We start from the raw sequence: 22,048 nt of genomic DNA on the forward strand, positions 1-22,048 counted from the left end.
ATGACCAGCACCACCAATTTAGGCTGGTTTGAAGATGTCTGTCTGGACCACTACAACTGGGCTTTTGTTATTTTTTTTCTTATTCTTTCTTCCTTTTCTTTTCCAAGGGAAAGAGTAAATATAGCCTTCCACTGCTACAAATTGTGCAGTTGAGTTCCCCACATTTGGGGACCGCATAGGGATCAGCACGCAATGCATGGGTTCCACCCTGGGAAAGTCATGACATCTCTCCTGCCATGATTAAGTGTTATGGTTTTCTCCATAAACACAATAACTGACTTCCTCACAGTAAAACTTATGTCCAGAAGTGTTTGAAAGCCTCGGGGCTGTCTTCCCATCAATGGATCAACATTACAGCTGAGAACTTACTCTGTGGTCTACCTTCTATACAAAATTGGATTGCTCTAAACTCCCTGCCATACTTGATCCCAGAACCACTGGGACCTGCTGGGGAGTTGGTGAGAAATGCGGAACTCCAAGCCTCAGTCAGGAAGACATTGTGGGTCACAACTTGACTGTCACAGGGACCAAGTCCTCTCCTAGAGGGCACACTGAAGTTGGGGTGTGGAAGAGGGTGATGCTGTGGGCAAAGGGAATTTCATACTGGTGTGAATCCATAAACAAACCCACCTGACATACCTTCGACATAGCTCCAAAGAGTCTAGAAGAGGGCTTCCACAGAGAGATTCCCAAGCTGAGTATTCTGATGGTCAGTACCTCCACCAAATGAGAGCTCTCAAAGGGGCTTTGGCCCTCTTGCTTTGAACTCAGAAGGGAGAATGCTATGCTGAGCTCCAGATGTTTGACCACCGTGGAGCCCAGTCATTAAGAGAAACATAACCCTAAGCTGTTCCTTCCAGCCAGTGGCTATGTTAGGTATGTCCATTGGCTCCGTCTCAGGCCGTTTAGTCGCTTGCTGTGACAGACAAGGAGAATGAGACACGCAATGGCTACTGAGGAATGTGTCCAAGATCACAAAGCCAAGAAGTGACAGTCAAGCTGCCGGTGGAGGTTGGTGTGACTGACAACATGCACGTGGTCTGTCCTGGGAATCTATGTATTTTTGGTGTGTGTGGGGGGGGCAGAGGCTAGAGGAGAAAGTCGAATGGTATCATCTGCCGGCCACCTTGGTTTTCAAGTGGGATCTCTCATTGGCCTGGGACTCATCTCGTAAGTACTGCTGACGGACCACCCTGACCCAAGGTCCTCCTCTTTCCGCTTCCTCTGCACTGGAATCGCAAGCATGTGCATCATCTTTGGCTTTTTGTACATGTTCTGGGGGTCCCAACTCTGGTCCTTATCCTTCTAAGGCCAGCCCTTTACCAAATGATCTACTTCCTAGCTAAATAAATGTATTTTGAGTGCACGTAAAACCATATACACCAACCTCTTGTGATGTGTGCACAGCAGATGCAAACAAAACTAAATAAAACAAACAAAACCAACCACTCGAGGGCCAGGGAGATGGCTCAGCACACAAAGACACTAACTACAAGTGTCCACATACTTGAAAAGAAGAGCTGACTTCCTCACAAACTCATGGACGCGCGCGCGCACACACACACACACACACACACACACACACACACACACACACCCCAAAAATGCATAGGTTCCGAGTTCAGACAATATTGTTGATCATACCATAAAGAGAAACACGGGAGTGGATCGGAACAGTGGTCTTCAGATAACAGCTCCTTGTATCCAGCCATTCACCTTTCTCCAGGCCTGGCCCTTTGGGTCTGTCATTCATTTTGTTTCTGTCAACACACAGGGATCAGCGTGCACTTGGTGTGAGAACTCATGCAAGACACAGCGAGGTCCGCGAAGAGGTGAATAAGATGTAAGGTTCATCAGATTGCAGTGGGGACTTGCAGGGAGAACCAGACATGCACAGCAGATGGGCTCATAGAGCAGGGCACTGTGGGGGTCTGAACATGAATGGTCCCTGAAGGCTCTTCCATTCAGATGCTTGGCCATTAGAAAGTGGCACTACTTGACAAGGATCAGGAGGTGTGGCCTTGTTGGAGGAAGTGTGTTACTAGGGATGGGTTTGGGTTGCAAGCTCAGGCAGGGCCCAGTGTCTTTCTCTTCCTGCTGCCTGCAGTTCTGCATCTGGATGCAGAAGTCTTGGTTCCTTCTCCAGCAACACCCTTCCCCGTGCACTGCCATGTTTCCCTCCATGACAGTAACACACTAAACCTATAAGCCTGAGCCAACCGCAATTAGAGGTTTTCTTTTATAAGAGTTGTGGTCATGGCATCTCTTCACAGCAACAGAAACCCAAACTAAGACAGGCACCAAGGGCAGGGGCACTGCAAGGGAAACCCCTGGACCAGGGTGGGGCATGCTGGGGGACTGGACTGGATACACAGGCATTCTCAGAGGTTGGGGGAGTTGCTATTCTAGGTGTCTGCATTTACCTGGTTCTATCCTGTAGGGAGGTGCTCCCCATGAGCCTGAGAGGAGCCTGATGGCTTGCATGGGGAGGTGCTCCCCATGAGCCTGAGAGGAGCCTGATGGCTTGCATGGGGAGGTGCTCCCCATGAGCCTGAGAGGAGCCTGATGGCTTGCATGGGGAGGTGCTCCCCATGAGCCTGAGAGGAGCCTGATGGCTTGCATGGGGAGGTGCTCCCCATGAGCCTGGGGGAGGATGATGGCAATGTTGAGCCAGCAGTCTGGTGTCTCTGTCCCTTCTCCACATACCGCTTTCTGGCCTGATGATGACTTGGAGCAAGCCACTTTACCTCTGGGAGCTTCCTAACTGGAGTGGATAAGAAAATCCCTGAATTTCAGGATCCGGAGGCAATGGGGCAAATTTGGGTTGAGAACCAATGAAGCAGCCATTAGCACAGCTGTAAGCAGGCCTGTGCCCACTCTCTAAAGTAACTCTAGAGTCTTAAGGAGGTGGCAGGGGGTGTGGCTGGATGTGATGACAAGGTGTGGTGGGAGAGGCTGTCACTCACAAGTCAGTTGTGTCCAGCAGGCCCTCAGTCAGAAGATGCTCGCTCCAGGATGTAGGGATGGAGGACAGACACCAAGCTGTGCTCCTCCAGCTCTTTCCCACCTCTCTCTCTCTCTCTCTCTCTCTCTCTCTCTCTCTCTGTGTGTGTGTGTGTGTGTGTGTGTGTGTGTTTATTTATAGGAAGAGGCAAAGGTGGGCGGCAGCCACTGGGAAGGTCACGTGATAAACACAGGGTCTCACAACCGCTCTGCCACCTACCTAGCCTGGAGCTTCTGCCGAGCACAATTGGTTCCCAGGAGTTCTGAGCTGGGGTGGCAGGTGGCAGGCCCACCTTGTCTGTGTTGGTATGCTGTGCTAGATGCCTGCCTCGGACTCTACAGGAGGATGGGTGTGAATGTCAAGTGAGGAAGAGCTGCCTGGAGGCACTCAGCTGGGGCAGAGGGAGGTGATTGGATTCATGTACTGGATTCCTACATTCATTCACGTTCACCTGACAGGTGTCACGAGCTGGACCCTAAGGACATGGGGACAATTCATCAACATGACATTACTGGAGACAGAAATGGGAACTGGGGAGGTAGCAGGTTACAAAATGAAGATGCATTGGTCAATAGCCACTTAGAAATAGTGACAGAAGCCACTATGGAAATCGTACGGGTGGGGGAGGGGATCTGAAAAACTAAGGCAGTTCGAGGCTTCAGTAACCATACACTGGCGTTATTGCTGTCATCACGGTCATCAGTATTTTGAGCAGGGTCTCTTGTAGCCCAGGCTAGCCTTGAACTCTAGTAGCTAAAGATGACCTCACACTTCTGCCTCCACTTCCCAAGTGCTGGGATTACAAGCATATGCCACAATACTTGGTTTTCTGAGGTGCTGGGGTAAAATCCAGGGCTTTGGGCATGCTAGACAAGCACTCTGGTAGTTGAATTACATTCCCTACCCATTACTATCACCATCAGCATCGTCAACAATAACAAACAAAAATAAAAAAGTTTTGTTTATGTGGCCCTGTCTGACCAAGACAGCTTTGAATTTACAGCAATTCTTGGTCTCCGGCCTCCCAAGTGCTACGACCACAGGCTCCAGGCTCTGTGCCTGGCTGGACCTCACTGGCCGGAAAAGCCCAGGGTAAGTGTGGACAGGTGGCTCAGTAGTTACAAGCACTTGTTTTTTGCTAGAGGAGCCAAGTTTGGTAATCGCCACTGTCTGTGACTCCAGTTCCAGGCATTCAGCACCGCTGTGGGCTCCTCTTGTATGTGTGCATAGACATACATGTGTGCAAAACATGTACAAATTCAAAACAGCAAAAAGGACAATTTACCTCCAACAAAAACACATTTCATGCAACATCAGTCAAACTTCTGGTTGGATTTTAGACGCAGAGAGGGATTTAACAAAATTCTATATTTAATCTGGAAAAAAAATGACAGGATCTTGAATTGGTGCGTTTTCTTTAGTTTTTTATTTCGGGGTACATTGGACATAACTAGACAGAGCAGGTTGGTCCCTGGAACTAAGCAGGTGTTGACATAGATCCACTGAGTATAGGAATTTATTCTCTGATAAAGAGGTTTTTCACAATGGAGGCAAAGGGGCCAGGTATACCTCATTGATTAACAACATTCGCTACAAAGTCCAATGACCTGAGTTGTATGCCCCAAAACCCATGTGAAGGTGGAAATAGAGAACAGACCCCACAGCTCTGACCTCTGACCTCTACACCCACACTATGGCACACATATCCCCCACAATACACACAAAACACACTAGTAATAAAAATAAAAAATTAAGAGGCAAGAAAGAGATTTCAAAGGTTTTTTTTTTTCAGTCTCCACTAAGAAGGTCTTTTCTTTCCAAAACAAACAAACAAAAAAAAATCTTTTGGGGGCAAGAGGGATTCTGCCTGCAAGAAATTGATCAAAGATAATTAGCTCCAAACAGTTGATCCAGAGCATTCCTACTCACGACCTCAGCTGTCTTCAAAACCAGAGATCACACACATTAAAAAAGAAGAAAGTCTCTCTCCCCATGATCAAGACATCCAAAGCAATCATTACAAATTAGACAGAAAAAAAAGTAATATCTCCTCTTGAGCCCACTACACACACACTGTGATCCCTGCCCGCCACAAAACTCAGACCATAATATATACGGAGTTTGGGAACCTGCTGAGTTCACACCATGCAGTGTTGTCAATGTTTAATATCTTTTGAAAAATCTAATTTCTAGTGGCTATGCGCTTTTTATTTAAGAGGCAAGCACCATGGCTTATTTAGTTTTTCCCTCTGAAGTTGACTGCATTCCAGGCTGCTATTATAAATAACGTTTCCAGGAACAAACGTCCTGGCTTCTAAAGTCTCTTTTCTCGCCATTTTTCTGGACTACTGTCCTGCAAGGGGGTTAGTCCGTCAAAGGGCTAAGGGTTTAAAGAACTTTGATAAGGGCTCCTCAGCAGCTGCGGGCCTTGAAGGATGCGCATGCGCAGTCAGCTCCTGCTGGCTTCCCTTCTTCCCCAGCACCAGCATTATTTTTAGTGTTTTCACTTTAGCAACTAGCTAAGCTCGCTGTGTACCGGCGTCAGTGCTAAGCATTATGTAATGTCGTCTTCACACACACCCCCGGGAGGGGACACTTATTTTGCAGATCAAGAAACCAGCGGAAAGGACCCTCCCAGTCCTTCGGGGCCTGAAAGCCAGAAGGCTTAGGTGATCCTGACTCCACCTTCACGACCTGCGCCTGTGTTCCCAGCAGGGCGCATCATCTATCGGCTTATTTATTTATTTGCCGCAGTGTCTCACTAGGCCAGTCTGACTTTGAATTTGAATTCGAGATCTTACCGTAGCCTCTGTCCCTCAGGCGTTAAGGTTATATAGGCGGGGGGGCCACTATGCCCAGCCAAGCTAGGGTGCGTTTTGTGTGTGTGTGTGTGTTTTTAAACTTTACAACAATAATAATAATTACTATTTTATCATTGTTATTGTTACTCAAGATCTTGCTGTGCAGCCCCGGCTAGTCTGAAACTAGCGATCCTCCTGCTTCTGCCTCCCATGTCCTGGGTTCACGGAAGTTTTCCGACCTGTCACTAGCTCCCTTAGGTACCCTTATGCTTCAAGGATGATTAAGCCCCACCATCCAAGCTTCCTAAACACGCAGACCCCAGCCGCCATCCCAGCGCGCTCCGGGCAGGTTGAGCCGTTTAGCGCTATTAACGCCGACAACTGCGAAGCAGGTCCCAGTGGGGTGAGAAGCCTCCACACCTGAGCCCAGTACACGCAGGAGAGTCCCGGGTTAGCGCAGTCATCTGACTGCAGCAGCAGTGGTTTGTCCTTGCGGTCCCTAGCGCCACCGTGCGGCCAGTCGTCACAGTCAGCGCTGGGCGCGACCTGGGGCAGGAACAAGGTAGAAGGAATTGCCAAACCCAGTGGGGTTGAGGGGTGTGCGCAGTGGCAGGACCATTTTAGGGGCAGAATAAGAGCCGTTAAAGAGTAACTGGTGCCAGACGTGGTGGCAGAGGGCAGTGGATTTCTGTGAGTTCGAGGCCATTCTGGTCTATAGTGAGTTTCATGTATAGCCTTTGCTACACACAATAACAAAACGGGAAAGAAAATTAGGGACTGGAGAGCTTGCTAAGTGGTGAACGTTTGTTCCTCTTCCAGAGGACCCAAGTTCGGTTCCCAACACCCCCAAGATGGCTCACAACCATCCACAAACTTCTTCCTAAGGGATCAGAGGCCCTCTTTTGACCTCTGCAGGTATTAGGCACATACAAAGTACACAACACGTTTATGCAGGCAAAACATCCATACTCGTGATACATGAAATAAAAATATATCTTTAAAAAATGGTGGTGGGACGGAGAGATAGTTCAGTGGTTAGAGCACTTGGTCTAGCAGAGGAGTCTGGTTCGATTCCTAGCACTCACAAGACTGTTCACAAATGTTCGTAACTCCAGTTCCAGGATGTACATGGTATACAGATACACATACGAACAAAACACACACATAAAATAAGTCTTTTTTAAAAATATGTTTAAAAAAGATTATTTTTTAAAAAACTGGATTCACAGCACATTCGCGCGCGTACCCCCTTCACGCCCGCTTGCTCCGGTCCCAGCCCCACACGGGCTCGGAATCAGGGGACAGTGGTGGCCTCGAGGAGGTCAGTTGGGATCTGACCCATCCCTCTATACCCCTGCCGGCTGTGGGAACTCAGAATCGCCCCTTCCCGATGCGGGGGCCTGGGGACCGGAGCCTGCGCTGCCCGGAGCCTCCTAGCACCTGAGAGCCACCGCGAAATGCGCCTGCAGAATGGTGGCTGTCCCCGCGGCGTGACCCGCGCGCGAGGCTTGCTCGCCCCGCCGTGGCATCCGCACTGAGGCCTCCGGACCTCTAGAGGGCGCGCTGCACGGGAGTGGCCAGCCGCTGGGCCTTCGGAGTGTCCCGGTCACCGTCCGGTCCCGAGCAGCCCGGGAGCTTGCGAGCTCGCCCACGAGTCCGCTCATGACTTTCACGTTTTCGGTTCTCGCGGATTGCCTAGAGGTGAGGGGGAACCAGCGTGGTGCCCGCCCCGGAAGCGTCTGTGGAGTGGGGGGCTGGGCACCCCGGGGAGGGTGGACCTCAGGGATAGCGGCTACTTGCAGAGAGGCTACGGGCTTTGTGGACAGGGGAGGCCACAAAGGATCAGTTAAGTGGCGTTGGATAGATCTGCGGGGGGAATGGAGTGAAGGTATGAGGGGCAACGGAGGGACGTGGGAGTGTACTGTGGTGGACGGAAGCTCTTCCCATCCAGGGGTCACGGATTTAAGTGACACAGTTTAGGGAGATTGGACAGCGGGATCCAAGACAGGGAGGTGTGCTCGGGGAAGGGGCTGGCACCAGGAAGTGAAGAGCAGTGTGACTGACAGGCAGAACGGGGCGGGTGGAAAGGTGTGCTCCGCTTAGAAGGTTGGGCCTCCCGGGTAGAAGAGATGGGAGGGAAGATAAAGAACTGTAGGCAAGAGTGCGTTTGTGTGTATATCCTGTTCCTGGTAGCTGACCGGAAGAACTGGAAGTCCTCCAGTACAAATGCAGCATGCTCTTAGCAAGGCTGGGACCGTGTAGCGGTGAAGCTCAGCAGGCATTACACTGGGGTGGATGTTTTGGGAAGGGAGAGGAGCTGGATCTTCCCAGAGTGGTGATCTGACCCCACCTACCATGCTTCCCTCAGCCATCATGTTCAACCAGCAACTCCAGCAGCAGCAGCAACAGTTGCAACAGCTCCAGCAGCAGCAGCTCCAGCAGCAGCAACAGCAGATACTCCAGCTCCAACAGCTGCTGCAACAGTCCCCATCACAAGCCTCCTTGTCCATGCCTGTCAGCCGGTGAGTTTCCCACTTCCGGGAGCGGAGTCTGAGGTCTGATGCTTAGACCCACATTTTGGAGCCTGGCTCCCAGTAGTTCTTTTTCCCCTAGGGGCATCCTTCTTTGAGTATTAAATGTCATCAGTTTCCACCTTGGAGGGGATCCTCCATCTGCTATTGAGAGGGAGAGAATGGGCTGGAGAGATAGTTCAGTGGTTAAGAGCACTGGCTGTTCTTCCAGAGGTCCTGAGTTCAATTCCCAGCAACCACATGGTGGCTCACAACCATCTGTAATATGATCTGATGTCCTCTTCTGGTGTTTCTGAAGACAGTTACAGTGTACTCATATATAAAATGAATCTTTAAAAAAGAGAGAGGGAGAGAATGGAGGTGAGGGGAATCTCCAGGTAGATGGCTTTCCCAGAACCCCTCTGACACCCTCCTCCCATCATACAGGGGCCTCCCCCAGCAGTCCTCCCAGCAACAGCTTCTGAATCTCCAGGGCCTCCACTCGACCTCCCTGCTCAATGGCTCCATGCTGCAAAGAGCTTTGCTCCTTCAGCAGTTGCAAGGTATGGCAGTTCCCCGCAGTCCTGTTTCTTTCTTGTCACTCATTCGAACCAAAGCTCACGGTGGTCCTGACAGCATCCTTATAGATGAAGACACCAGGGCTCCCAGGAGATGAAGTCCACAAGCTGCTCTGCTAAGTACAGGTATCTTAGTTAGTGTTTCACTGCTGTGAACAGACACCATGACCAAGGCAAGTCTTCTAAAGGACAACATTTAATTGGGGTTGGCTTACAGGTTCAGAAGTTCAGTCCAGTATCATCAAGGCAGGGACATGGCAACATCCAGTCAGGCACGGTGCAGGAGGAGCTGAGAGTTCTACAGATTCATCTGAAGGCTGCGAGTGGAAGACTGACTTCCAGGCAGCTAGGGTGAGGATCTTAAAGCCCACACCCACCGTGACACACCTTCTCCAACAAGGCCATACCTTCTAATAGTGCCACTCCCTGGGCCAAGCATATTTAAATCATGACAACAGGATTACCAGGCTATGGTGCTGGTGGTTCTTGACTCTGTTGATAACCCTAAGGGGAAGCACACCCAGAACCCCTCTACAAATGAAGACAGCAACCCGAAGCCCAGAAGAGGGACCCTGTGCTCTTAGTCACGACACAGGTAGAAGCTGTTAGACAGCCATTAATTGGCAGTCCGGCCAGGACCACCTTTTGAGCTGACTTTCAAATGGTGTATGGATAATTCAAAAGAGAAAAATACCATGGCAGGTCACAATATGTACATATACATGCCAACTTTTCTTTTTCCATTTTAAAAGTTATGCTTGTCATAGTGAAAATAATGTATTAAAATAGAAAAATAACAGCAACAATAAAAACCAAGGGGGCTGGAGAGATGGGTCACAGGTTAAGAATGTTTGCTGCTCTTCCAGAGGGTCTGAGGTAGGGTCCATCACTCACATGGGGTAACTCACAACACCTATAACTCCAGCTCCAAGGGACCTGTCACCCTTATGTGGCCTTCAAAGGCAGTCTCCAATACAGCACATGAATTAAAATTTAAGATTAATCCTAAAAATAAGGTCATTGAAAACAAACAAACAAACCCAAGTGGTAGGAAAATATGCCCTCGTTTCTGGAAGATAGTCTGCAGCCTTTCACTATATTTCTTTCAATTTTTTTTTCTAGGAAGAAGCTTGGGAAGTCGGGTATATATATGATTAATGCCAAAAAAAGGGTCCACATCTTGTTTTTGTTTTATATTCTATTTTGCAGTGCTAGAATTTTTGTTTGTTTGTTTTAGACAACGTCTCATTCTATAGCCCTGGCTGGCTTAGAATTCATTATGTAGGGCTGGAGAGATGGCTTAGTGGTTAAGAGCACTGGCTGCTCTTCCAGAGGTCCTAAGTTCAATTCCCAGCAACCATACGGTGGCTCACAACCATCTGTAATGGGATGTGATGCTGTCTTCTGGTTTGTCTGAAGACAGCTACAGTGTACTCATATACATAAAATAAACAAATCTTTAAAAAAAAATCACTCTGTAGACTAAGCTGGCCTTGAACTCACAGAGATCTGCCTCCTTCTGCCTACATAGTGCTGGGATTTAAGGTGTGTGCTGATATATTTGGCCTAGCTTTGAGACAAGGTCTCACACTGTAGCCCAGGGTATCCCGAAACTTAGTATGTAAGCCAGGGTGGTCTTGAACTCTAAACAGTCTTCCTACCTCATCCTCCAAGGGCTGGGGTTATAGGCATGAGCTGCCACACCCAACCAGTATGCTGGTTCTATCCAGGTTATTTGTGATAGCTGTTAATTTTTCGCTAGAGGGGTGTGTGCCCTATGGAAACCTCAGTTATCCATTTCTCCCCCCTTCTCCTTTTCTCTTCTCTATCCTAAACACCACTGGGTGAACATGACGTCTGAGATTCTTCTCACATCCCCAACACAGAGTGACTGAGTCGGGGGATGGATGTTTGATGGCTTTTGATAAGTATTGCCAAATTACTTTCCTAAGGACTGGACCAGTTTGCAATGCCACCGGCCACGTTTGACAGTGCCAGCCTCACCATGCCTACAGCAGCCTTGGGTACTACTCTACGCTTTTTTATATATTCCTCTGTGAATGTGTATGTACATATCATTTTCTAAGTTGGTTTGCAAAGACTAACGCTGCGTTGTGAGTGTCTTAATTCCCACTTCCACGTGCTAGTGCGGGTAAAACACGTCCCAAACATTCGCATGTCATTTTGTGACTTGTCCATGTCCTTCGTCAGTTCCTGCTTGAGGGCTTCCCATCTTCCGCCTTACTGTTTATGGGAGCAGGATGGTTCTCTGGGGCTGTGTGTCTGTCTTTGTTGTTCCTGTTTAGCAGATACTCCAGTTGATGCCTTTGAATCCTCATTTGACAGATGAGGGGAGGGAGAACTGGTTTGCTCAAGGTGCCAGAGGTAGTTTGGACTTGAATTCAGCTCTCAGCACAACTGACCTATACCTTTAAGCCTGTGCTGCCCTCCCCTGCCTCGCCCCTGAATCTGAGCAGGAATGCCAAGTCTCTTTCACGCTCTGGGCCTCCCTGAGTAAAAAGAGCTGAGTTGCAGCCGATGTCACAGGAAATAAGATAGAGGTCTCTAGGGACACAGACATCAGGGAAGGCCTCCTGAACGAACGATAGGAAAGACTTAAAGAGAGGCCCGAAGGATACTGGGAATTGGTGGAACACAACAGCTTCCACAGAAGCTGCAACGTGTTCAAAGGCCCAGAAACGGGGTGATTGGAGGACTGCCCAGTGACATGTTTCTAGATTGAAATGTGGGGCACGTAAGGTGGGTGGGGCCAGACCTAGCCCTAAAAGAAACAGGAAACCCTAGAAGGCTTTGGGCAGGGATGAGGTCAGAATGTAGCTTTAAAGAGGTTCTAGGGAGGGATGGTGTGTTTTCCAGACAGGAAAGCATGCTTGGAAAGGCATGTGGGCATTAATAGTTGCTAGGACCTGTGATGTCTGGGGCGTGGAGGAGGGGGTAAGGGCAGAGCTAGCAGGTGTCCCTCAGGGGTCTTGGCCAAACTACCTCTGTGTCAGGTCTGTTTTATAGCAGCATCTCCCTGTTACCTGGCAGGCAGGAGGGCTGACACAGTGAAGGGTGCCTTGCTCAGAACCAGAGCCTTCCCTCCTATTGATAAAGAGAAGCCAGTGAGGGACAAAGTACTGAACAGTAGCTTGATGGCCCCCTGTGGCCCTGTACTGGGCCTCTCTTACCCTGAGGTCCTTACAGCATGCATGTCTGAGGCTAGCTAGGGCAGCTCATACACCCAGATGAGCAGAAAACCTACCCGAAGTTCTTCCCCACTCATTCATGCCTACAGTGGGCCTTGCCATGGCTTTACCTTTCCTCTATTCCCTGAGTAAGAGGGTCCCCTCAGAAATTATCTCTGATATTCCCATGATATTTGGGGGACTGAATATAATCCTGACCATTCAACCATCATGGTGTGACTTCTCTTCTCACCTCTTTCCCACAGGCAACCTTCGTGCTTACAACCTGACAGCCCCAAGCCTGGCAGCTCCTAGCCTTACACCACCCCAGATGGTCACCCCAAATCTGCAACAGTTCTTTCCCCAGGCCACTCGACAGTCCCTGCTGGGGCCTCCTCCTGTTGGAGTCCCAAAAAACCCTTCTCAGCTCAGCCACTCAGGGAGAAACTCCCAGAAACAAACCAGAACCCCCTCTTCCACCAACCCCAATCGCAAGGTAAGTAGTGCTTTGAGGGGAGCTGCGGTAGGAGTGGGTGAAGGGGTACCCCAGTGTCAGCCCAGCTCCACGTGCTTAGGCTTGCCCTGGTCTATGAGCAGGTCACCTCTCTCTCTCTGCCTTAGTGTCTGTAAAATGCAGGTGCCTAATCTATCAGCTCCTGAACTTCGGTGTCTTTATGGTCTCGATGTGACTTTAGCCACACCCAAATACCACCTTTTTGTTTTCTATTTCTCTCTTAAACAAGTGTTTTATTACCTTATTATCATCATTTGCTTGAACATGTGCAGTGGTGGGCATGTGGAGGTTAGAGGACAACTGTACGGATCACTTTCCTCCAATCACATGAGCCTTAGGAGCAGAACTTGGCCCCAGACGCCTTCACCCACCAAACCAGCTCAGTGGCCCTTACGCTGTTTCTCCTTACACCAGCAATGTCTAGTAGAAATAAAACAAGTCAAGTCGGATTTAAACTTTCGGATACCCACCTTAAAAAGATAAAAAGGTCAGGGTATAAAGACTAGCATCCATCATCCCAACATTTGAGAGGTTGGGGGGCGAAGATCGTGGCACCTTCCAGAACATCCTGAGCTATGTATGTAGAAAGACCTTCAAGTTTTTAATCTTACTGCCAGGTAGCACTCTGGAGGTGGTACAGGAGGCTCAGAGATCCAAAGTCATCCTCTGTCACAGTGAGTTCTAGGCCAGCCGTCCCAAAACAGTTGAACAAAAATGAACAGAATACAATGAAACATATTTTAACTAATCTAGTCTTTTAAAAAATATCATTTTGACCTGTATTAAAATTAATAATAAATGAACTGGACAGTGGTGGCGGTGTACACCTTTAGTCCAAGCACTCAGGAGGCAGAGGCAGGCAGATAAAATGAGTTCAAGGCCTGGTCTACACAGAGAGTTCCAGGATATCCAGGGTTACACAGAGAAACCCTGTCTCAAAAGACCAAAATAAAATAAAATAAATAAAGGCGTTAAGTGGAGGCAGCACCACATGCCTTTAATCCCAGCACTTGGAAAGAAGAGGCAGGCAGAGCTCTGAGTTCGAGGCCAGCCTAGTCTACAGAGAGAGTTCCAGGAGTGGACAGTCAGGGCTACACAGAAACCCTGTCTTGAACAACACCTCCCACCCCAAATGGTTTCTAAAAAGAAGCAGGATTCTTCTTCTCAGACGGTGCCTCTGGAAGACAGGGAAGACCCCACAGAGGGGTCTGAGGAAGCCGAGCTCCAGATGGACACATCTGAAGGTGAGAGACAAGGGCTTCTGTCCTTCACGAGGGACATCGGGGCAGGGATGATCTTGGTGGCAAGTAAGCCAGGGCCATCTCCTGGAGCTATGTTTCCTCACCTGCCACCATTGCAGACCAAGATTCACTAGTCTGCCCAGATGGCATGGTGAGTGAGCCCCAAGTGCCTGAGCCTGAGCCCTTTGAGGCATTGGAACCACCAGCCAAGAGGTCGAGGAGGTGAGTGATGCTGGCCATGTGCTGGGGCTCAGAGGCCTGGAGCTCACCTGTAAAGTTAGGCCTTGATCTCGACTTGGGGGAGGGTCACATTCGTCCCTAGATCTACCTGGGGGTGAGCTACCTGGAGGCCAAGCTGGGCAGACAGGAGGAAGGGGGTCCTTGCAGAATGCATGGGTGTAGCCAGGTTTATGAGGCTAATTAAAGTCATGTTGCAATTTGGAGGTGGAGGGCCACTGCCCCTGAGTTTACTTAGGTGAAACAGGCCTGGAGAGCTTTAGTACTTCCCGTATCCCACACTGGAACTAGAGCCAGGATTAGGAACTGGGTCATAGGCCTCTCAGAGGATAGAGCTTTTGTCATCTTGGATTTGCTTGTTTGTTTTGTTTTCATTTTTTGAGATTCCATGGCTGATCTCAAACTCTTAAGAAGAGATCTGCCTATCTCTGCCTCCCTAGGGCTAGGATCAAAGGCATAGACCACCACAACTGGCTTTTTGATTATCTTTGGATCTTTGCTAGCTCAGAGGAGTCCACCGAGAAAGGTCCTACAGGGCAGCCACAAGCAAGGGTCTACCCTCAGACCCAGATGACAGCACCAAAGCAGACACAGACCCCAGACCAGCTGCCTGAGCCACCAGAAGCCCAAGTACTGCCTCGTATCCAGCCACAGGTTCTGCAGATCCACACCCAGCCAAAGCTGCAGAAGCAGGCACAGACACAGACTTCTCCAGAGCACTTAGTGCCCCAGCAGAATCAGGTACAGCCACAGGGACAGCCACAGCCCCCATGGCAGTTGCAGCCACGGGAGACAGACCCACCGAAGCAAGCTCAGGTACAGACCCAGCCTCGGCCCCTCTGGCAGGTGCAGTCGCAGAAGCAGGCCCAGACACAGACACAGGAGCAGAAATCAGAGAAGACCCAGGACCAGCCTGAGACCTGGCCACAGGGGTCAGTACCCCCAGCAGAACAAGCGTCAGTTCCGGCCTGTGCCACAGAACCACAGCTATCATCTAACGCTGCAGAAGCTGGGGGAGGTGAGCGAGTGTGGACCCCGGCCTGATCCAGCTCTACCAAACCCTTCTTTCTCTGATCTGTCATTGTCTAGTCTCGACTGGGGACTGAGGGTTGGGCCTGGAGTACAGATCTGGGACCATCCCCATCTTGGACTTCAGGTTACTGTCTGGACAGAGAAGCCAGCTCTTTGATCCAGATCTATCTGGACCCCAGATGGTAGACACTCCGGGAAAGGAACATATATGTCATTTCAGACCCAGAGGAGGCCTTGCCAGAACCAGTAAGTGCCCAGATCAGTGAAGACAGGAGCCAAGAGGCGTCAGCTGGTGGCCTGGATGTGGGAGAATGTGAAAAGAGAGCAGGAGAGATGCTGGGGGTGCGTAGACGTCAGTGTACGTGCAGGAGGGCCTACAAGCCTGCTAGCAGCTTGGTGTCTGCCCCAGGCTACCTAAGGATCCCTCGTTCTGTTCCCCATATGTGGAAAGGACAGCAGCCTTGTGCTTGGTGGCATAAATGAGCCATTGGTGGTTCCTCTCTGGTTGTAACTTTTTGCTTAAGATCTTGATGTGCTTTTGGTGGTAAAAGTCCCTTCTTGTCCTGGCCAGCTCCACACTAGATCTGTCGCCAGTCCTTGCAATGATGTCATTTTAATGGAAACAATACCTTTGTTAAAGCCTCCCAGTGGGACTCGGGTCCCATTGCTACCTTAGAACAAAGCTTTAAGTCAACCTCTTTCCTTCCTCAGGTCTCAGTTTCCCCATCCGTCATATGAGTGGTGATGTGGGTTGGACTTAGAATTAACCAGAGCTAGGTCAGGAGCGGTGCTATACATCTTTAATCCAGCCCTAGGGAGGCAGAGGCTGGCTGATCTCTGTTTCAGGCCGGCCTAGTCTCCATAGTGAGACATTTACATTCGATCTAGGTTCAAATTCTAGCTATGTGTGGGTTTGGGCAGTCACATAACCTAACCTAACCCAGAGAGTAGAAACTCTGTCTCTGCGTCTGCTGTAGATGTGGGGGGCTGGGAGCTCCCTGAAGGTCACCATCCTGCAGAGCAGCAACAGCCGGGCTTTCAACACCACACCCCTCACATCGGGACCTCGCCCTGGGGACTCTAGCTCTGCCACCCCTTCCCTCGCCAGCACACTCTCCAAGCCAAGCCTCCAGTTCTTCTGCTCCATCTGCAAGGCCAGCTGCAACAGCCAGCAGGTACTCAGGGCAGAGGAGGAGGGCTGGGCCTTCCAGGCTTCCCTTGTCTACACTGCCTGATGGCCATACATCTGCACAGGCATGTTTCCTGATCAGCAGGTAGAACAGGTTTGTAGGGTCTAGGGAAACCTGGGTCAAATCTGCTGTGACTGGCCATCAAGATCTCCAGAAATAAATTCCACCTTTAGGTCTTTTCTTCTTGTGTTCAGTGAGAAAAGCCAAGAGCTTACCCTCACTGTGAGCCTAAGGACTCAGCACTGGACGTTGAAGTTCTGTGCCCAGTTCTGGCCCAAGTAAGTGCATCACTACTAGTAATTATAGTTACTTAGGAGGCTGAGGCAGGAGGATAACCTGGTCAACTTAGTGAGAGTCTGTCTCAAAAAAAAAAAAAAAGTTACTAAAAAAAGAAAGAAAGGGGGCTGGAGAGATGGCTCCATGGTTAAGAGCACTGACTGCTCTTCCAGAGGTCCTGAGTTCAATTCCCAACAACCACATGGTGACTCACAACCATCTGTAATGGGGTCTGATGCCCTCTTCTGGTGTGTCTGAAGACAGCTATGGTGTAATCATATATATAGTAAATAAATAAATCTTAAAAAAACAAAAAGAAAGTAAAGCTGGGGCTGTAGCTCAGCCATTGCTTAACCTGTGAAAGGTAGAATGAATGGATGAATGAATGAATGAATGAATGAATAAATGAATGGTAGTCTTGGCTGGGACTACCAGTTGCTCCTAGCTGCTTGGGTGTTAGAAACAGGAAGATCACATGAGTTTAACATTAGCTTGGGCAATATAGCAAGAACTCAGTATCTGTCCTTAAATTAAAAAAAAAAAACAATTAAAATGATTTATTTATTTTCACTTATGCGTATGACTATTTTGCCCATATGTCTATGTACCACATGGGTCTGGTGCCCACAGAAGCCAGATGCAGGTATTGGGTCCCCTGCAACTGGAGTTACATGGAGTCACCATGGGGGTGCTAAGACTTGAAACCCAGATCCTCAGAAACAGCAGCCAGTGCTTTTAACCTCTGAGCCATCTCTCTAGGCCCCCACCCCAGTTTCTTTTAATGTTCTCATATCATTACCAGTAGCCATTGTCACCTCTGCCAGTGACTGTGGTCCTCCTCTGAGCAGAGCCACTCAAAACCATGTTCCTTACCAGTGACGCACTCCCAGAAATGGCTGTGTAATTCCTCTATGCCTCAGTTTACCGTCCCTGCCCTGGCCTACAGTGAGCTTTGTTAAGTAATGCCAGTTGTAGTGATGCATGCTGGTAGGGCACGCAGGGAAAAGGGAGTCAGGAGGATCAGAGACACAGGGTGACTGTGACATTTGGAGTTGTCCTTCCCTTGGCTGCTGCTCATGGCCACTTCTGGCGAATCCATACCACAGGAGTTCCAGGATCACATGTCAGAGGCTCAGCACCAACAGTGGCTTGGGGAAATGCAACACTCAGGCCAGACCTGCCTGCTGTCCCTGCTGCCCATGCCTCAGGACATCCTGGAGAGAGAAGCAGAGTAAGTAGGGGCTGGCAGAGGCTCACCTTGTGGGTTAGGCAGCCTCACAGTCCAGACTGTCATTTTGAGGTCTGGCTGGGAGGTAAGAATTGCTGTACAAACTGTCAACTCTAACCTCGATCATCGGTTTCTCCTGTCTGTAAAATGTCTCGATGAGGGGTGTAGTGACAGTTTCCTAAGGTCCCTTCCAGGTAAGAATAGTGTGACATTCCTATGGGAGGGAGGGGAGCTGCTATAATACAGAGTCCTGCCCCCACTGATCTTCGTGCTAGCCCTCATCAGAGAGACACAGTGATAAGGACCAGGTCATCTGTGGCCAGGGGTGAGACCTTCCCTGAACCTATCCATTGTCACAGGGGATATGGTTGGTCTGAAATGTCTGCCGGGAATCAGGAACTAGCACCTGTTGTGAGAAGGCTTGGTGGGAAGCTATAGGTTCTGCCAGGTGCCAGTGGGGTGTCACAAGCCTGCAGGGCTGGAGAGTGTCATTGGAGACTTGGGCCCTGGGAGATAAGGGCCATGTCCTGGGGGAACGGTCTCAGGTGGTTGCCAGAGCTCCCAGCCTTCCAGCAGGATCCAGCAACCTGGCTTAATGTAGGAAGTCTCACAATTGCAGAGGGTCAGCACCAAAGCCAGAGCTGACACCTGTGACCCCAGCACTTGGGAGGCTGAGACAGGGGGCACAATAGTTTAAGGCCACTTACACAGTGACGTCTTATAGTGAGTATACTCACAATGACAGTAAACCCAGCTGAAGACAAATGAAACCCCTTCTCGAGGCACAGTTGTCTTGAGTCTGTGATGGGAAGTTCCGTTGAAGACGAGAACGGGGACTCTAGGCTGCTCTACATTTGGCCTGGCTGACAGGGAGCTCCCGTCCATTAGCTCTCACTTACAGAAGAGTTGGGAATTGCTGCTCTGTCCTTTGCTTTTTAATGCTTCGGCTAGGACCCTGGCCCCCTTGTACGCCCTAGCTTCTGAAGGGTAGCACCCTTCCCTTCCGGAGCACTCTAGGAGAATATAGCATCATGTACTGCTTGCTTACACTTGCCATCAGGGATCCTCCGCCAAAACGCTGGTGCAACACGTGCCGGGTGTACTACATGGGAGACCTGATCCAGCACCGCAGGACACAGGAGCACAAGGTATGAGAGCTGATCGTTCCGGAAGGGTCCCTGTGAGGGATAGATCCAAGCCGGGGTTGGGGGGGTGGGGCTGAGGGCGGGGGTAGGGTCTATTTTTGTCTCCCTGTGACTGCCACTCACATGGCTTTTGGTGAGTCAGTCGTGTTCCTGTTTAGGCTTTCCTGTGCCCATCTGTTCAGTGTAGGCACCTGCTCACCCTGATGTTCAGCCCCTAGCTTATTGGGGTGTCTTTGGAGATTGTCCTCCTCCTACCCTGTCTCTCTTGTTGCTTCCTGCCATCCCACAAAGTGAAGAAAAGTAGTTTTGCACGTCCCAGTGCAGGGAGGTGGAGCTGAGCTGGGCCTGCAGGTTTGAGAGGCGAGCTCTCATTGGGCCACTGATAGAGCGGCTTGTACCTGGGGGTGCGCCAGTGCACTACATGGTCTACCTGTCTTTCCCCAGGTTGCCAAACAGTCCCTGAGGCCCTTCTGCACCATATGCAACCGTTATTTCAGGACCCCTCGAAAGTTTGTGGAGCACGTGAAGTCCCAGGGTCACAAGGACAAGGCCCAGGAGGTAACCCTAGCTACCCCAGTACAGCATGAAGACTTTCTTCTAGATCATAGAGCAGGTAGGGGTGAGGCTAGAACCCTCAGGGGCATATACTAGCTGCCCACAGCTGGCCTAAGCTCCTCATGCATTCCTTGGGCAGCTGAAGACACTTGAAAAGGAGACAGGCAGCCCAGATGAGGACCACTTCATCACTGTGGATGCTGTCGGTTGCTTTGAGAGTGGTCAAGATGAGGATGACGATGAAGAAGAGATTGAGGCCAAGGAGGAATCCTGCAAGCAGGTGTGTGGGGCGAGCTGTTGGTGGCTACTGGGTCATGTGACCTTGGAAATAAGCACAGAGGGACAGGTAAAACATGCCAGGGCCTTAACAGCTGGCTGGGATAGGACTGTGGGGAAGAGGGAGGGTAGAGGGAACGGTGTTGAGCCAGGGCTTTGTCTAAGGGTTTTGTGCTGTTTCTGGACAAAGAGACATGTAGGTAGACTGGGAGTGGGGAGGGAGGGCAGAGGGCTGGGAACTATAGTCCAGTGCTTGCCTAGGCATATGCAAAGCCCTAGATTCACATAAGGAAGTAGGGTCATAGAGGATCCGGCAGGAAGGAGGCTGAGACAGGACTGAGAGCTCCAACCATCATGTGCTGTCAAGACCCTGTCTTAGGGGAGGAAAAAAAGGATGGAGAGATGGCTGGGCGGTGAAACACACGTGCTGCTTTTCCAGGGGACCTGGGTTCAATTTCCCACGCCCATGTCAGGTTGCTCATAACTGCCTGTACCTCCAGTTCCTGGAGATTGGACACCTCAGGTACCCACGCCCCAACACATTCAAAAAGATTGAAAAAGCAGCCTAAGAAAAGAAGGGTTTATTTTGGCTTGGGGGAAGGCATCAATGGAAACCTACAGAGCGTACATCGGAAGGAAGGACATATGGAAAGCAGGCTCAGCGTGTGCCAAGGCTGAGACAGCCACCCTCAAACCACCTGCAAGCTGAGGGAGTGGCTGTGCTCTGGAATTGCAGGTGGGCTGCAGGCCCTGACCTGTATCCCTGTGGGACCTGAGGTACCACTTCTGAGTTCTTACTGCCTCTCCAGGTGAAGTCAAAGGAAGCATCTTCAGAGCAATGGAAGGGCTCCGAGACTTACAACCCCAACACGGCCTATGGTAAGACCCCAGGCTAAGCCCCCCGCCACAGCACTCCAGCCAGGCACCGACCTCTGTTCCCACCCAGAGCAGGCGTGATGTCCTGCTGGTGACAGGAATTAGGTATCGAGACCCTACAGTTTGTCCCCAGGTGTGGACTTCCTGGTACCAGTGACGGGCTACGTCTGCCGAATCTGTCACAAGTTCTATGACAGCAACTCAGAATTTCCGCTCTTTCACTGCAAATCCCTGGCCCACTTTGAGAACCTGCAGGTGAGTGCTCGTCTGACTGCTCTGCCCAGGGCCACAGCCTCTGTCCAAGCTAGCAGGTATTTGCTGTCTACCAAACCAGTTCCCAAGCACACTCCAACAGGAGGGAGGGGCTCAGGTTTGGCTCTCCGACCTATGTCCTGTGTGTGTGCGTGTGCTTGTGTGTGTGTTGGGAGCTGGGAAGCAGCTGATGGCCAGGAGTGCCCTAGACTAGACCTAACTTTGAAAACTTTTTGTATCCAGAAATACAAAGCCAAGAACCCCAGCCCTCCTGCCCGGCCTGTGAGCCGCAAGTGTGCGATCAACGCCCGCAATGCCCTGACTGCACTGTTCACCTCTAGCAGCGGCACCAGCCGCCAGCCCAGCCCCCAGGACACAGTGCAAATTCCCAGCAAGGGGAAGCCTGGATCCCCCGGACTCCCTCCTCCCTTTCGGCGCTCAAAGCGCCTCAAAACCTGATAGAGGATGTTCTGGCCACTCGGCCTGACTAGGACCCAATCTGCTAATGCTTTCTAGGTATCCATGTGGAAATGTTCACGTGGTTGGTGTTTTTACTCAATAAAAAGTCAGTCGTTTGGCTGTGCAGCACTGTGTCAGGGTGGGGTGTGGAGGGGTACCCAGTCTCTCTGGACACAGTGAGGTGGAGGACCAGGGAAGCCAAACTCGGGCTCCGTGAGATGCAGGGGCTCTGGAATAGGACTACCAGGCATGTCCCCTCTCTGAGCCTCAGTTTCCCTCTTAGTCTATAAGAGCCAGGACAGCAGCTTGGGAGAAGATCGTTACGGCTGGTGAGCCGAGGAGATGGTCTTGCTTCTACCCCCAGGTTACAGATAAACAGAGGCCTTAGCAGGGTCATGTGACTTGCCAAAACTCACACTGGCAAACAGCCAGCCTCTAACCAGCTACACCTCACAGAAACCAAAGTCAGGCATGGAGTTAGTATTAGGGGTGTTCTTGCAGCTGAGGTTCAGCTCTTGGTTTGTCAAGAGGGCAAAGCTCTCTAAACCCAGAGACAGATCAGCAGTGAAGGGGCCCATCCTTAGCTCTGCTGGAGATAAAGACAGCCTCACTCTCTAAGTGCCAGCCTCAGTGCCAGCTGGGAAGAGGAAGGCTAAAAGTGGAAGTCACCGAGGTTCACCATTAAA

At 50.4% G+C, this 22,048-nt stretch overlaps 1 protein-coding gene across 5 annotated transcripts; it reads left to right on the top strand.

The window, feature by feature from the left end:
- Positions 1–7,423: 7,423 nt before the first annotated feature.
- CIZ1 (CDKN1A interacting zinc finger protein 1) lies at positions 7,424–21,428 on the top strand. 5 transcript variants are annotated; one of them, XM_080928114.1, is made up of 18 exons: positions 7,424–7,506; positions 8,174–8,327; positions 8,763–8,878; positions 10,846–10,917; positions 12,348–12,577; positions 13,749–13,839; positions 13,956–14,058; positions 14,577–14,814; positions 14,920–15,091; positions 15,326–15,447; positions 16,083–16,280; positions 17,678–17,802; positions 18,860–18,947; positions 19,389–19,502; positions 19,639–19,779; positions 20,585–20,654; positions 20,785–20,906; positions 21,147–21,428. In XM_080928114.1, the coding sequence occupies exons 2-18, from the start codon at positions 8,179–8,181 to the stop codon at positions 21,360–21,362; spliced, it is 2,367 nt and encodes a 788-aa protein (XP_080784240.1). In that variant the 5' UTR covers positions 7,424–7,506; positions 8,174–8,178; the 3' UTR covers positions 21,363–21,428. The 5 variants fall into 5 exon arrangements, with proteins under 5 accessions (XP_080784240.1, XP_080784242.1, XP_080784241.1 ...); XM_080928116.1 differs by having other exon boundaries at positions 15,326–15,351; XM_080928115.1 differs by having other exon boundaries at positions 13,764–13,839.
- The last annotated feature ends 620 nt before the right edge of the window (positions 21,429–22,048 follow it).

The sequence above is a fragment of the Micromys minutus genome, assembly GCF_963924665.1.
Source record: "Micromys minutus genome assembly, chromosome: 13".
Classification (NCBI taxonomy): Eukaryota; Metazoa; Chordata; class Mammalia; order Rodentia; family Muridae; genus Micromys; species Micromys minutus.